General features: G+C 50.6%; 1 protein-coding gene across 1 annotated transcript in view; it reads right to left on the bottom strand.

Moving 5' to 3' along the window:
• Window positions 1-2,052: 2,052 nt before the first annotated feature.
• Window positions 2,053-15,706, bottom strand: part of SLC29A3 (solute carrier family 29 member 3) — a 45,545-nt gene continuing 31,891 nt past the window's right edge. The window contains exons 4-6 of the mRNA XM_064374247.1: window positions 14,203-14,429; window positions 9,805-9,967; window positions 2,053-3,468 (exon numbers count right to left, since the gene is read on the bottom strand). Of these exons, the coding sequence (XP_064230317.1) occupies window positions 2,814-3,468; window positions 9,805-9,967; window positions 14,203-14,429 (1,045 nt within the window). The 3' untranslated portion in view covers window positions 2,053-2,813. The remainder of the gene's footprint in view (window positions 3,469-9,804; window positions 9,968-14,202; window positions 14,430-15,706) is intronic.

The following is a 15,706-nucleotide window of genomic DNA, read 5'->3' as shown; positions in this document are numbered from 1 at the left end:
CCCAGCAGAGCAGCCTCTCCTCCCCTGGCAAAGTGGATGCAACTTAGTCTATCACCTCCATGCCTTACCATCACCATGGCTGGCCTTCGCCTCCCTCTGCTCCACGCTAACTGCAAATCATCACTCTAGCAGAGATGCCTCCTCCACTTCTTTGAAAGCAATTCCCCTACAACAGAGCATGAGAGACCCCCATTACTCCTTCCCCAATAGCTCCCAGGTGATCACTCCAAGGTGGTCCCCATCACCAAGCTCGAGACTGCTGGTTTACTTTAAGGCAGGCATGCTGCCCATTTCTTTTTCTCAAGACGGAATCTTGCTCTTTTTGCCCAGGCTGGAGTGCAACGGTGTGGTCTCAGCTCACTGCAACCTCTGCCTCCCGGGTTCAAGTGATTCTCCTGACTCAGCCTCCAGAATAGCTGGGATTACAGGTGCCCGCCACCATGCCCAGCTAATTTCTGTGTTTGTAGTGAAGATGGGATTTCAACATGTTGGCCAGGCTGGTCTCAAACTCTTGACCTCAAGTGATCTGGCTGCCTCAGCCTTCAAAAGTGCTGGGATTACAGGTGTGAGCCACCGCGCCCGACCCATGCTGCCCATTTCTAAAACACTTATGGTTGAGTTGAGTCACCAGCTAGACCGACACCCAAATCATCCACAGCACTAAAGTCAATGAAGAAACCAAGGAGGAGATTTCAGCCTCCCGCAAAGGGAGGGGAGAATTTTTTCTTTTCTTTTTTCGAGTTTCAGAAACCTGTTCAAGGGTGTCCTCTTTAATCTCCAGTCAAGGAGAGGGAGTGTGTACTAGACTGAGACATGGGGAACATAAACTGCTGCCCCCGGGTGGATTACTGACTGCTTCTCAGTTTAATCAGCCTCTGCAGGGCACCACCGAGCCAGCGCGCTTCTGCAGAGAAGCAGAGGGCTCGTTCACGACTCTAGCGGTTGCCACGTCTTGGGGGCAAGCTCTGTTCTTTCTGCAGGACCTTTGAGAGAGAGGTCCTGGTCTGATCTGGTTCCTTTCTCTCTCTGATTCCTGAGCCCTGCTGTTTCTCCGAGGAAGAAACAGGTGCCTTTTTTTAGGTGCCTTCTAGGCACCTAAAAAAATATAAATTCCTCGTCATGTCAGGGGATCGTCAGTGTGAGGGACCACAGCCTCCTCAGATAGAGCAACGGAACCTGGGGATTGTCTTTTGAAAGAGCAGCTTCAACATACACAATCGTCTGCAACAAACCACGACAAAGCAACACCTAATTCTGCTGATCAAAGCTTCAGAGTTCCAGTGATGTTCACAAAAAATAAACCTATGAAAGCCAAGGTGCTAGCTGATCCTACAATGCATGAGACCACGGGCCAGGCACCTCCCTGTCCCTTCAGGCCACTCTCCAGGCTCTCCGCCTGCTGCTGGCTGGGCTTGGGTCCACAGGGGCATGGAGATCGGGGAAAGAATGGAGGGAATTTATTCCTTCAGCTCCCTCCTGTGGGCTTACAGCAGGCCGGGTGCGTCCCACCCCATCCCCAGACAAAGTCACTCTCTAGGTTCTAGGACTCCTCCCCTCCCCTCATCAGGCCTGGGCTGGAATGGCCTCACTGTTACTAGTTTTTAGATAGAATGCACAACTTCCTGGGGTTCCTACACCTGCTCTTAAAATATTCTCAAATTAGGCTGGGTGCAGTGGCTCACACCTGTAATCCCAGCACTTTGGAGACTGAGGTGAGAGGATTGCTTGAGCTCAGGAATTCGAGACCAGCCTGGGCAACAAAGCAAGACCCCATCTCTATAAAAAATTTAAAAAATACAAAAATTAGCCAGGCATAGTGGTGTGCACTGTAGTCCCAGCTACTCAGGAGGCTGAGGCTGGAAGATCGCTTGAGCCCAGGAGTTCAAGGAGCCCAGGAGTGAACTATGATCGAGTCACTGCACTCCAGCCTGGTGACAGAGCGAGATCTTAATAATAAAATAATAAATGTTTTAAAAATCTGCAAATTGCCTAATCTGAGCATGCCATTGCCTGTTAAGACTCTGACTAACAGAGACATTAATGAGGCTTACATTGAAAACTCAAGTATTTATTATGCCCTTGAACCAATGGCTTTGACATGTTGTAAACATGAACAATAAAAAACCCTCATCTTGACCCAGGCCATAGACCACCAGGCCATAAGGATCCTTCTTTGAAATCCCAGGCCAGATATGCTTGGTCCCTTGCACAGGGAGGCCCTCTGGTCCCTCTGGAATGAAGCATTCATGGGAGGCCCATCTTTCTGGGCTTTCCAGTCTGGTTGAGGGGGCAGTCCTTCACCCACAGAACACAGGGATCTGTGCACACTTGAGTCTTGGGCCTGAGGACTGGCCATGCCAGGGGAACTTCCGTTCCAGGGAGACTCCTTCAGGGTAAGGAGAGCTGAGAATGTGCTTGCATCTTGCTGTCAGCTGGAATGAGCACAGCTGGGAGGATGCAAAGAGCCCGTGGCTGGGTTTCGGCACTGGCTTTGTAACAACTCTAGGGCGAACACTGGCAGCACCTTTGAAGGGCTAGAAAGAAGGTGGAATGTTCACCATCAGTTATGAAGGGAGTACTCCTGCTTTGTACTATTTACTCCCCAGATGTCTCAGGAGTGCTCTGCTAATGTGTCTGGAATATCTGCCTTGCAAGGAATGGGCATGAACATGGCTCACTGGCATCTCAGGAGAGATGAGGCCCGCATGTGCTCTGCTCTCTGTCCCAGGCCTTTCCTCCACGGCCCCCAGCCCTCCTGCATTCTCTCCCCATCTTCAGAGGCTCTGAAGCACCAATGTCCTGTGTCCTCCCTTCTAGATGAGGTGCACCAAAAGGGTAGAGCAAGCCGAGCCCAGCGTTAAGCCCAAGCACATGTAGAAGGACATCACCACCCCTGTGGCCTCGGCCAGCTCCCTGGGCACAATCTTAGGCCCATAGAGGAGGGCCAGGGTGCTGAGGTAGCCGTTGCTGAGCCCCAGTAGGGAGTTGAGGAGTGCAGGGTACACATCAGACTGGAAGAGCACAGTCTTCAGGTGGATGCGGGGCTGGTAGTTACAGAGCACGAAGAGGGGAATGAGGCAGGTCCGGAGGAGCACGAGCCCCGGGAGCACCATGCTGTTGGGCCCTGGCACCTGGATCCAGGCTGTGAGCTGCCGGCCACACAGGTCGGCAAAGTTGTACAGGAGGAAGGTAGTGAGGGGGACGAAGAACTTGGTGGTCCACAGTGAGCCTGAGCCCTTGTGGAGGGACTCGATGTTGGTGCAGACGGCAGGGTAGATGAGGCTGCTGATGAAGAAGACGTAGGTGACACAGAAGCCCAGGCTGGCCGTCTTCTTCAGGATGGGGCGGAGGGGAGGCGTGTGGGAGTCACTGGATCTGGAGGCCACCAAAGGGGGACTGGGGAAGTCCTGAGGCAGCTCCTCTTCACCTGAAAACACGTGGGCCGCAAGAACAGGCCTCATGTAGTATCTGCAGGGATGAGGCAGGGCCACTGTCAAGCAGGTCACTTGGGATCTGAATCAGCACTGCCAGGGGTGGGCGGTCAGAACAGAACCTTCCGGCCCAGCATGGAAAGCCCGAGCCCCACATGCCCACAGCCCCCGCATCCCCTGAGATGATGGATGAGATTGCAAGGTGGCCAGAGGAAGGCCTGCACTGTCCCTGGCCTGCCTGCCAGCACAGTGGCCGTGCCATGAGCAGGGACAGAGGAAACCAGCATTGACCACCACACAGTGAGTCTGGGCCCCGAACTGGCTCACTGGTTTTTGTTATGTTTTAGGAGAGTAGAGGTAAAATAGTATTAAAAATGCAAATTTCTAACATGATAAAAGGAACACATGCCTGATACAACAAACCCAAATAATACAGAAAATAAATGATATAGTATTAATAGAAAGAGAACTCTGACTTCCTCCCACTTCTGATCTCACTCCTTAGTGGTAGTGACTGTTAACAGTCTAGGCTGGGCATGGTGGCTTATGCCTATAATCCCAGTACTTTGGGAGACAGAGGGAGGATTGCTTGAGCCCAGGAGTTCGAGATCAGCCTGGGCAACCAAGTGAAACCCTGTCTCTACAAAAATGATAATAATAATTTAAAAATAATAGAAATTAGCCAGGTGTGGTGGTGGTATATGCACATAGTCCCAGCTACTGGGGAGGCTGAGGCAGGAGGATTGCTTGAGCTCAGTTGTCCAAGGTTATAGTGACTTATGATCACACTACCACACTCCAGCCTGGATGGCAGAGTGAGACCCTGTCTCAACAAAACAAAATATCAAAACCAATCTGGTACATATTGTTCCATGCACATACAAACAACACTCACAGTTACATTTCTTAAGCAAGAGTGGGGTCAAGCCATACATATAGGAAAGCTTTCTGTAACAGTGTAATGCCTAAATACAATATATGTCAATAATACATATAAATGCCTTATACTAACTACCTAAATCATGCATAACTATTAAACATAAATGAATACATGAAATTGCCTAAAGAACAGTATCTCGTGGCCATCCTTTTACACAGGAACACGTGGCCTATGTCTCCCTCATGTTACTCCATAATGGGTCACTGGATGGATGTACAGTTAACTGCTCCCCTACTGATGGACATTTAGGTTGCCTCAACTTTTCATTACTACAGACAATGTTCCAATGAATATCCCTACACATAAATCCTTGCACATGTATACTAGTATTTTGGTAGCGCAGATTTCTAGAAGAGGAAATGGCTGGATTACAAGGTTTACACCTTTAAAGTTTTGATTGCTACTGATAAACTGCTCTCCAAACATACCACCAGTTTATCTCTGCTCAGCACCATTCACCCACCCTAACAGAAGTAACCTGCCCTGTTCATCTCTCCCAGAGTACCTGTTTAGTTCCCTCAAAAGAACTGACTGCAATCTATAGTAATTGCATTGGTTTATCATGTGTCTCCTTCAGTAGAAGACAGGTTCCTGTCACACCTGTAATCCCAGCACTTTGGGAGGCCAAGGTGGGTGGATCACCTGAGGTCAGGAGTTTGAGACCAGCCTAAACAAATGGTGAAACCCCAGCTCTACTAAAAATACAAAAATTAGCTGGGCATGGTGCCAGCAACTCAGGAGGCTGAGACAGAAGAATCGCTTGAACCCGGGAGGTGGATGTTGCAGTGAGCTGAGATTGCACCACTACACTCCAGCCTGGGTGACAGAGCAAGACTCTATCTCAAAAATAAATAAAGAAAGAAAGAAAGAAAGAAAAGAAAAAAGAAAAAAAGAAAAAGAAGACAAGTTCCTGGGGCAAAGACTACATTTGACTTTTCTAGCTAAAATCTTCAGGCACAGAGCAGCCCTTCAACACATAACTGTTGAAGGAACTGAGAAGCAGCCCACAGAAGTGTCTTCCTTATCTTCAACGCTGAATATCATCTGTCTTTCTGACTTCTACTCTGACCAGCGAGAAAGCTTAGATCACTCTGTCTTGCTATGTGACTATCTTGCCTGAGCCACTCAACCTCTCTGAGCGCTAGATATCTGAAAACCAGGAGACACAGGCTGGCTGTATTAATGTGGCTCAGAGGGACTTGGTGTAGGGGGGTGTGTGTAAGCAGTAACTTGGTTCTGGTTTCAGCCTTGTCTCTGCCTCCCTGTGAGATCTTGGGCCAGGCACACCCCTTTCTGGGCCTGCTTCCTCCTCTGTAACATGGAGGTTTCACACAGCCAAATAGTTCTGAAGCCCCAGTCAGTCCTCCCACCCTAAGACCAGCAGATAACATGCATGTGGATGAGTGGGTGTGTGGGAGGCCCCTACCCAGAAGCACTCTTGAGTGACAGTGAATGGGGTGCTTCAGTCAAGTTCTGTCTGGTTTCACCATCGCTATCTAAGGAAAGGAATGTTCCTACTTCCCCTCTATTCAGCCTTGTCAGGTCCTTGCCTTAAGTCTGTTCTCAGGAAATTCCCCATCAAGTTCCTCTGGTCACAGCTCTTCCTCCTAAGTTCTTCCAAATGTTGCTGCCTCACCTCACCCTCCCAAATGCAGGGCGGGTGGGCTTGCCTTTTCAGGAAGATTTAGTCCGAGCAGAGCTGGGATCACAGCTCTCTCCATGAGCCCCAACCTTAGAGAGGTGTCTACGAGCGCACAAATCCTGACCCTAGTTTTGTAAAGCTTTCTGTAACAGTGTAATGCCCAAATACAATATATGTAACTGATACATATAAATGCCTTATACTAACTACCTAAACCGTCCTTGGTAAAATGGAGGTTTCACACAGCCAAAAAGTTCTGAAGCCCCAGTCAGTCCTCCCACCCTAAGGACCAGCAGATAACACACATGTGGGTGAGTGAGTATGTGGGAGGCCCCTCCCCAGAATCGCTCTTGAGTGACTGTGAACAGGGTGCTTCAGCCAAGAGCCCTGTGTGGTTTCACAATCACTATCTAGGGAAAGGAATATTCTCACTTCCCCTCTATTCAGCCTTGTCAGGTCCTTGACTTTAAGTCTGCTCTCAGGAAATTCCCCACCAAGTTCCTCTGGTCGCAGCAAAGAAACAGAGGTTTCTGTCCAGGCACGGTGGCTTGTGTCTGTAATCAATCCCAGCACTTTGGGAGGCTGAGGTGGGTGGATCACTTGAGGTCAGGAGTTCAAGGCCAACCTGGCCAACATGGTGAACCTCTGTCTCTATAAAAAATACAAAAAATTAGCTGGGCATGGTGACCCATGCCTGTTGTCCCAGCTACTCTCCCAAGGTGGGAGAATCACTTGAGCCCAGGAGGTCAAGGCTGCAGTGAGTTGTGATTGCACCACTGCACTCCAGCCTGGGTGACACAGTGAGACTCTGTCTCAAAAAAAGAAAATTGAAGTGTCTACAGGATAGCATGGTCCTGAAATTGAAGTATTTACAGGATAGCATGGTCCTGGGTGTTCTCTATCTCACATGCTCAGCTGGAAGGGACTCTGGCCTGCCTAAATGAGACTAGAAACTAGGGTGACCAACCATCCTGGTTTGCCTGAAACTGTCTTGGTTTTATTTTATTTATTATTATTACTTTTTGAGACGGAGTCTCACTCTGTTGCCAGGCTGGAGTGCAGTGGCGCAATCTCGGCTCACTGCAACCTCCACCTCCCAGGTTCAAGCAATTCCCCTGCCTCAGCCTCCTAGTAGTTGGGACTACAGGTGCACGCCACCACGCCCAGCTAGTTTTTTTGTATTTTAGTAGAGACGGGGTTTCACCATGTTGGCCAGGATGGTCTTGATCTCCTGACCTTGTGATCTGCCCGCCTCAGCCTCCCAAAGTGCTGGGATTGCAGGCGTGAGCCACCACGCCCAGCACTGTCCTGGTTTTAATAGTTACAGTCCCTTGTCCTGGGAGCTCCTTTGGCTCTAGGCAAGCAAGAAAGGTTGGCTACCCTGCCGGAAACAGACCCACCCAAAGCACCAGAAACAGGACAAGGAAACAGCAGGAGAAGTGGGGTGACCCTCCTGTTCCTCTGTTCATTCAGTGGCTGGAGAATAATTTAATACACCACGATGCGATGCCAGGCAGTGTGCAGGGTGCTGGGGGATGGGAAGCCAGCCAGGTCACAGGAAGCATGGGACGGTATGTCAGCCTGGAGCCACAGCTAGGCAATTTCTGAGAATGGCCCTGAAGAGGTGGGGAGGACTGGGCAGCTCAGGGGTCGGTCGGTGCCTGGGATACCGTGTAGCTCAAGCAGCTCAGCCCCCTCCTATCCTCCTGAACCCCGAGGACTGCTGAAGTGAAGAATCCTACAGCTGGGGAAAGTGGCTCACTCCCAGCCCAGGGGGATTCGATATTTTGCTGAAAGGCTGGGGGTTCTGGGGATTAACGAGTGACTCTCCTCATGAGGGCAGGAAGAATGAATGATGAGAAGAGGCCGTTGTAGTCTTGAGTCAGGGATGTAGCACAATCTGGTGGAGGGAGGCGACTCTGGAAACAGCTCCAGTCCCACCTATGACTCACCAGGTGAGTGACCTGGGGCATGCTTGTGAGCTTGCCTAAGCCTCAGTTTCCCCATCTCCCAAGTGAGAAAATACTCACAACTGCACAGATTGTCATAAATCATAAACAAAAATGTACATGTAAACTGTTCAGCTTAGGGCCACTGCAAAAATCAGCTTCCTGTGGAACAGGGCCGCATCGGGGCAGGTCCCTCCACAGCTCTGCTGGCTCATGCACCTGACATATCACTTAGCGGTCTCTTGGTCTCAGTTTCCTCACCTGTTAAATGGGGATGACTCCTGCCTTTCCTACATCAAATAAGATAGTGGATAGGAAAATGCTTTGAAAAGAATAAAATGCGAGAGAAAGACAAGGATGGTTTTTGTAAAAAGCAGCAGGCTTTTTTACAAAAAGCAGCAAGAAAGCAAAAGGAAGAACTGGAGAGAGAAAGCAAGAGAGACACTCGAGGCAAGAAAGCAGGTCGTGGAGGTGGAAAGAAGCCCCAAAAGGCAGCGAGTCGTCCAAGCACAGGTTTGGAGTTATCTTAAAATCCTGCCTGGCTCTGCTACCTACTGGCTCTGAGATTTAGGCAAGTAATTTAACCTCTGCGCCAGGAGCGGTGGCTCACGTCTGTAATCCTAGCACTTTGAGAAGCTGTGGCAGGAGGATCACTTGAGCGCAGGAGTTCGAGACCAGCCTGGACAACACAGTGAGACTCTGTCTCTACAAAAACGTATAAAAAAATTAGCTGGGTGTGGTGGCACACACCTGGAGCCCCAGCTATTTGGGAGGCTGAGGTGGAAGGATAGCTTGAGCCCAGGAGGTCAAGGCTGCAGCAGGCCATGATCACATCATTGCACTCCAGCCTGGCCTGCAGAGCGAGACCCTATCTACTAAAACAACAACAATTAAGTCTCTCTGAACTCTGGTTTTCTAATCTGTGCATGGGAATAATAAATAATAGTACTGTACTCTAAGAGGAACAGGGGAGTGTTAGTTTTTATTTATTTATTTATTTTAGAGAGACAGGGTCTTGCTGTCACTGAGGCTGGAATTGCAGTAGTGCAATCAGCTCACTGCAGCCTCCAACTCCTGAACTCGAGCAATCCTCCCAGTTCAGACTCCTGAGTAGCTGGGATTCTAGGCACATGCCGCCATGCCCAGCTAATTTTTTATTCTTTGTAGAGACAGCGTCTCACCCACATGCATGTTATCTGCTGGTCTTAGGGTGGGAGGACTGACTGGGGCTTCAAAACTACTTGGCTGGGTGAAACCTCCATTTTACAGAGGAGGAAGCAGGCCCAGAAAGGGGGGTGCCTGGCTCAAGATCATACAGGGAGGCAGAAACAAGGCTGAAACCAGAACCAACTTACTGCTTACACACACACCCCCTACACCAAGTCCCTCTGTTTGAGCCGCATTAATACAGCCAGCCTGTGCCATGGCTGCACCATTGCTTCTGTGTTGCCCAGAATGGGTCTTGAACTCCTGGGCTCGAGAGATCTACTGCCTTGGCCTCCCAAAGTGCTGGGACTACAGATGTGCTCCACAGCACCTGGATAGAAGTGTGAACATGGAATGAGGTAGGACACATCAAGCTGGTGGGAACACAGCGCTATAGGAAGGGGCTGTGTTCACCAATGGGAATATTATTCACGGTGATTAAGCTTGAGGAGCCAGCTGCTTGGGCGTGGCAAGGAGCCAGGCTCTCATGTCCACCAGCCAAGCCAATTTGTTGAGCCACTGTTTTGAACCACAGCACCTAGACCAAGAGGCCAGCATAGAATCTGCTGAGAAAAAGCAGCACGGCTACAACTGCACCCATGGGAAGGAGGCCCGGGCAGTGAGCGGCGCCTTCACCTGGAGTACTCTAGCCTGGAGAGCAGCAGGTAGAGTCCAAGGCAGAGCACGAGGAAGACAGTGGCCGTCAGGAAGAAGGCCAGGGCGCTGTCCCTCACGTCGCTGGATGCAGCCAGGTCCACCAGAGAGGCCACGGCGCTGATTGTCCCACCCATGGCTCCTCCTGCAGAGAACAGAGGACACGCAGAGATGGTGAGGGGTGGGCAAGGAGGAGGAGTGTCCGCGGGTCCCTCCCTGCATGGGTTTCACAGACCAAAATAAAATTCCTCAGTGTGAAAAATGCCAAAGCTCTCTCAGTGTCCTGAAGCCCAGGAGACAGGGAGGGCCCAGCCGCCAAGCCTGTCCTGCATTTCCTGAGTTTCCAAGGGGGTAGTTTTCCCCTCTCTATGCTGGACTTGAGAGCGGCTGCTGCCTGAAGTGGCACATGGCCTCCAGCACCAGTCTGCTGCCTTTCCTGTTTCACCTCCAACCCTCGACCTCTGTCTCTCTCTATTGCCCTTCTAGTGGGGGCTGAAATTTTAGATTTAGGGGCAGGAAGTGCCAGAGACCTCTAGATTTCCTCTTCTCTCACCCCAGCCCAAACCACCCACCAACCAAACTGGGAAGGAGGCTCAGGGACTGTCCTCATATAGGGTACCCTGCTGCTCAGAGACCACCCTTTCTAGGGGTGTCCTCACTGGCTATAAACCCCACCATCACCCACCCATGAGCTCACAGAACCTACTGTGTATCCCAAGGTGGCTACAGCACCATACACATGTGAATGCATGTGTAACAAATACAACACCTACACACACACAGTCACACACATACACCTATGCACACACAAGCATGCAACCACCCACCACATGGAATGTTCATATTACCCATGAGACCTGTGGCCGCCACACCTTTCACTGCTACCTAACAGAGGTGGCCCCAAGACCTACTGGGATGCCCAGGAGTCAGACGGACAGGTGTGTCACCCTTGACTCTGTGACTTGCTAGCTGAAAGCCTGGGGCCAACGTGCTTCTCTGACTTTATAGTGTGCTTGCCTGTAGAATGGAAATAACAACACCCGCCCTGTGTGGTTGCTTTGAGGACTGACAGATGATGTTCAGAAAGGGCCTGGCACACGGGAAACAAAAACAAATGCTGTTCCCTTCCTTGCCTTGACGGCACCGTTGCTTCTGGGAGGCAGTAGATGTGCCTTTCTTTTCCTTGAACCCTCACAGCCACGGTCGTCTTCCTGTGCGGGCCACGGGTCAGAAGGCCCGTGTGCAGCACTGCTTGGGAATGCTGGCACCAGTGTGGGCAGGTCACTTACTTTCTTCCCTACCTGTGTCTATTGGCCTGGAAAATGGGGCTAATCCCTGTCCTATTCATCACAGGTAACTGTGGTGAGGTGGAAACAGGACGATAGGTGGAAAAGCACTGACTACAAGGCCAGGGTATCATCAATGTGGGAAGGCCTGGGGGTGAGTGGCTGGACTGGCAGGATGAATCTGCCTACTTTGGAGCATCAGAATGGCCACTCCTGAAGAGGCGGGAAGAAGGCCGACTGGGGCAGGGTCATGTGGGTCCATGTGGGCAGGGCCAGCTCTGTCTCCATCGGGCAGCTTTTACGCAGCACCAGTTTTCTGCTCACTGTTGCATGAAGCAGAGAAGAAGAGGGACAGCCAGGCCCCATCCACCATGGCGCGCCATCACTGCTCCCCATGCTCTGCCTGTGGCCTCCGTGGCTCTAAGGGAATAGTTCTTGGCCTGATGGAGAATCCTTTCCCCAGCCTCCCCACCATAAGTTCTATTAGCCTGAGTGGTATTTGAGGGAGGGCAAAGGTATAAAGATTAGCATCATAATTAGGAACGCAGACTTTAGAATCCAAACTTCCGAGTCCAAACCTGGCTCTTCTACTTCTAGTTTGTGACCATGAGCAAGTCCTCAACCTCCCTGTGCCTCTGTATCCTCCTCTATACAATGGGGGTGTTAATAATACCCACCTCGTAGGGCTGTGATGCAGATTAAAAGGATTATTACAAGCGAAGCACTCAGAGGCCTGCCTGGCGCAGGGATGTGCCAAATACCAAACAAATCCTTTCTGATTCCCAGTTAGGTGCTTGGCTATTTCTGTCCTTCCCACATCAAAGCAGCAACAACGGGTAAACTCTTTGCCAAGAGGGTGCCCATTTCTGAGAAGCTGTAATCCCCACCTAGACGTTTTGTAAGAACTGGGGTTAAACTCAGTAAGACACTCCCCAGCCGCCCCAAGGAAGAGATCTTAACATCACTGCCTACTGATTTTCCTCTCTCTCTTTCCAACTTGTAGAGAATTTACAATATTATCATCAACAACAAACCAGGCCTCCAGGAACTCATCCTTCATGACTTTCTACTTTTATCTCATCAGTTATGGAAATACATGCAAATGAGGGGTTTAAAAAAACACCAGCGCAGAACAAATGAATTGTTCCTCAGATGCCAACATGTGCGGAATTCACAGACGGGCTGTGCTGGAAAAAAAGCAAGTGGGGCTGGCGAGGTGGTCTTGCGGCCTCTGGGAGACTGAGACACTTCGATTTTCCAGGGCGTGGGGTGCCACCAGGGCCCCATACAGTGGTGACCATGGTGTAGACTCAGGGTCATTAATACTGGCGTAGAAGTACTAAACTTCCCCACTTTTCTCAATAGACTTTCTGAAAAATCCACAGGAGACTCCCATCCCTAGAAGATCACAGGTGGCCAGATGAACCTGACGACTGCTTGCCAATGTAAATGGTGAGTTTGGTCACTGGATCCTGGAGAGGCTGCTGGCAAGGATGGGAGGAGCTAAGAGGATATATGAACCTCCTTCTGAGACTACAGTGACACAAGGGATTAAATCCCATGTCCAGTGGCCACTGCCTTCAGTCCAGAAAAGCCCTTTTGAAAGCACTGCTGGCGTGTGCTGCCTGCATCCAGGAAACTTAGCAACAAGTCCATTTTTATTTCATCTTAGGCCCAAGTGTTTCCCAGGATGTAGCCAGAAGCCTAATCCGATCTCAGAAATGGCAAACAGACGGAAGCTCACATCTAGACTCTGATCTGCAGAGAGGAACTGCCTCAAGTGCTGCGCTGAGAAGGATTTAGAAGCTCAGGATGAAAGATGGAAATCCACCAGTGACGTCTGGCACCGGCTCGAGTGGGGAAGGACATACCCTTGTCAAAGGACTGTCATCCTGGCCACATGCTTCCTGGTGTTATTAACTGAGGGGCACAGTGCAGGCTCCTTGCTGTCAGTGGGCAAATGTATAGAGCTCGCCTCTGCACAGCAGGGGCATGTGGAGGGGTAGACAGAGCAGCAGGGCCTCCAGTCTTGCTCACAGGGACAGTGGCCTCCTGGCAAAGCACCAATGCTTCCTGACCCAGCTCCTTTTTACCTGGCTGGGTCACCTCGGTGAGAGACATGTACGTTTCCAGCTTAGAGAACAAAACTGCCAAGGACTCCAGAAGAGGCTTATCAATATCAGCATCAAACATCAGCTAGAGGGGTTGGCCCACGTCCCGCATGGGCACACCCACAGGATGCCAAAGCTTGTTGGGGAGGGGACGAGGAGTTTATTCACAGGGCTGCCAGCTCTGAGGGGACCGGCACTTGATCATCTTTGCATCCCCAGGACATAGCAGGTCCTCTATAAAATCGGAAAGGAAGAAAAGACAGATAGAGGGAAGGAAAGGAGACAAGAAGGGGAGAAAACATAAGGGAAAGGAAAAATAGAAGAAGAATAGGAGAAGGAGGGAAGGAAAGGGAGGAAGGCTGGTTTCAGGATTTGCATTTTGTAGGCCGACCATGTTATCCAAAAATACCTGCAACTCTGTCTCCCCTCCTGCCTACCTTCTCACAGTCACAGTGGGAGACTTTCATACTCTCCCACTGACGTGTGTCCATCTGTCTTGAGTCTGGGTGAGCTTATGGCCATGGTGGAACTGACCTTACGTGGCTTCTGTTGCTAAATCAGAAATAAAGCTTCTGCCTGGATCTCCTGAAATGCCAGCTTTTGCAACCCAGATGCCACGCCATGAGGAAGTCCAAGCTGCTGCCATTTGAGGTCCACATAGAGAGAAATGGAAGCCCCAGCCCAGCCCTGGCTAAGCTTCCAGCCAGCAGCCACCAACACCCCAGCCAGGAGAGCACACCCCCCAGAACTGGACCTTCCTGCCCCCCATCGAGTGATGCTGGCTGATGCCATGGGGAGAAGAGAAGCGCTATCCCCGCAAACTCCTGTCCAAGCTGCAAGTTTGTAAGCAGTAGAAATGGCTGTTGTTGCTCTAAGCCAGTAACTTTTGGGGTAGCTTGTTATGCAACACTAGATGATCGAGACACAACTCCCATGACTCCTGGGTGGATGAACCTGGTCAGCTACTTGGATCCTGCTCTCACCTGATATCAGCGCCTGGGAGTTCCTCATAGGGAAGGAGCCGGTCATGCCGTAGATGCTGCTGCTGAAGATGGTGGAGGCACTGCTGAGGATCACCATGCAGACAATGGTGACAGCAAAAAAGCCATGGGTCCAGGAGGAGGTGTCCACTTCTACCAGTGCGGTTATCACCATGAAGATGGCCAGGATGATAGTCAGTGAGGTCAGGACACGGATGTGGACGGCAACCCTAGGGCGAGGATGCCAGAAGCAGTTAGACGCCCCTTCGGGGCTCCTGTGCAGACTGGGGCTGGTGAGCCACCTTAAGGGAAGCAGGCAAGCTCAGCGGTTAGGACTGTTTACTCTGCCATCAGGAGGCTTGCATTTGAATCCTGCCTTCCCGGCTCCCTAGCTGTGTGGCCTTGGGTAAGGGACTCAGTTGTTCTGGTTTCAGCTTTTGAACCTGTACAATGGGGAGAGTGGATCCACCTCAAGTCGGGGTGAGGCTTAAGAGGTGGGCAGTGTGGGGTGCAGAGGGCAGTGCCTGGCTCAGGGCCAGTGCTCAGTGGGTACTGCTGCTTTTCACTTTGCTGTGAGGTTCAAGGACAGGAGGACACCATGATGTTCGAGGCAAACCCTTGTTCTTCCTGCCACGGGACTGAGCTCCTGCTGGCTCTGTCTAGTGTTTAAACAGAGCGGCCACACACTGACCTTCCTTTCCTTGAAACTTAGGAAGTTTCAGAGGGAAAGGGAAGAAGGGAAGAAAATCACCACCATCATCATCATAGCAGTCACACAGTATGCAATGCGTACTCTTCTAGGTGTTTTCTGTATGCTAGTGTGTTTGATTCTTATACCGGTTCCGTAAGACAGGTATTCCTACCTACTCCATGTATACAGATAAGGAAGCTGAGGTCAGAGAAGTTAAGGAACTTGCTCAACGTCACTCAGCAGTGAACCCAGGAGGTCTGGCTCTGGCCAGTTCTCAGAATGATGCTCTGCTGCCTCCCCTGGAGTGAGGAAATATGAATGGCACAGAAGAGGTGGCCAGGGCAGGGGCATCTTCCTGTAATGGCCTCAGTTGTCATGGGGAGCAGCTGATGCCAAGTTACTGCTGTCTGGGGTCAAGGGAACCCCCACACGCCCCCGCGCCATGCCTGTGTATGAGCCATGTGCTCTTCCCAGCCCCCATGCTGGCCTGGGGAGAAAAGCAGGGAAGGAGTCTATCTAAGAAGCTGCACATTTTTATTCTAGGGAGCAAAAACATCATCTCAAGGGGGTACTTAAATTATCAGATTAGACTAAGCTTTAAACCGGATTGGATGTTTAGCTAATTTTCCTGCTAGCCAGTGGGAGGAGGCTGAGAGAAAAGCCAGATTACACAGTTTTTTATTATTAAAGAAAGAAAAACTTGAAAGGTAGAAAAAAATACACACACACACACACACACACACACACGTAGGTATGAAATGATGAGCGAGCATGAAAAGCAAGAAAGGAATTTTTTCAAAGTGTTTTTGTGGCCCC

The sequence above is a fragment of the Aotus nancymaae genome, unplaced genomic scaffold (assembly GCF_030222135.1).
Source record: "Aotus nancymaae isolate 86718 unplaced genomic scaffold, 86718_ANA_hifiasm-v0.15.2.pri h1tg000010l, whole genome shotgun sequence".
In the NCBI taxonomy this organism is placed as follows: domain Eukaryota; kingdom Metazoa; phylum Chordata; class Mammalia; order Primates; family Aotidae; genus Aotus; species Aotus nancymaae.
The sequence above is the reverse complement of the archived record's forward strand: the minus strand, read 5'-3'. Positions and strand labels throughout refer to the sequence as shown.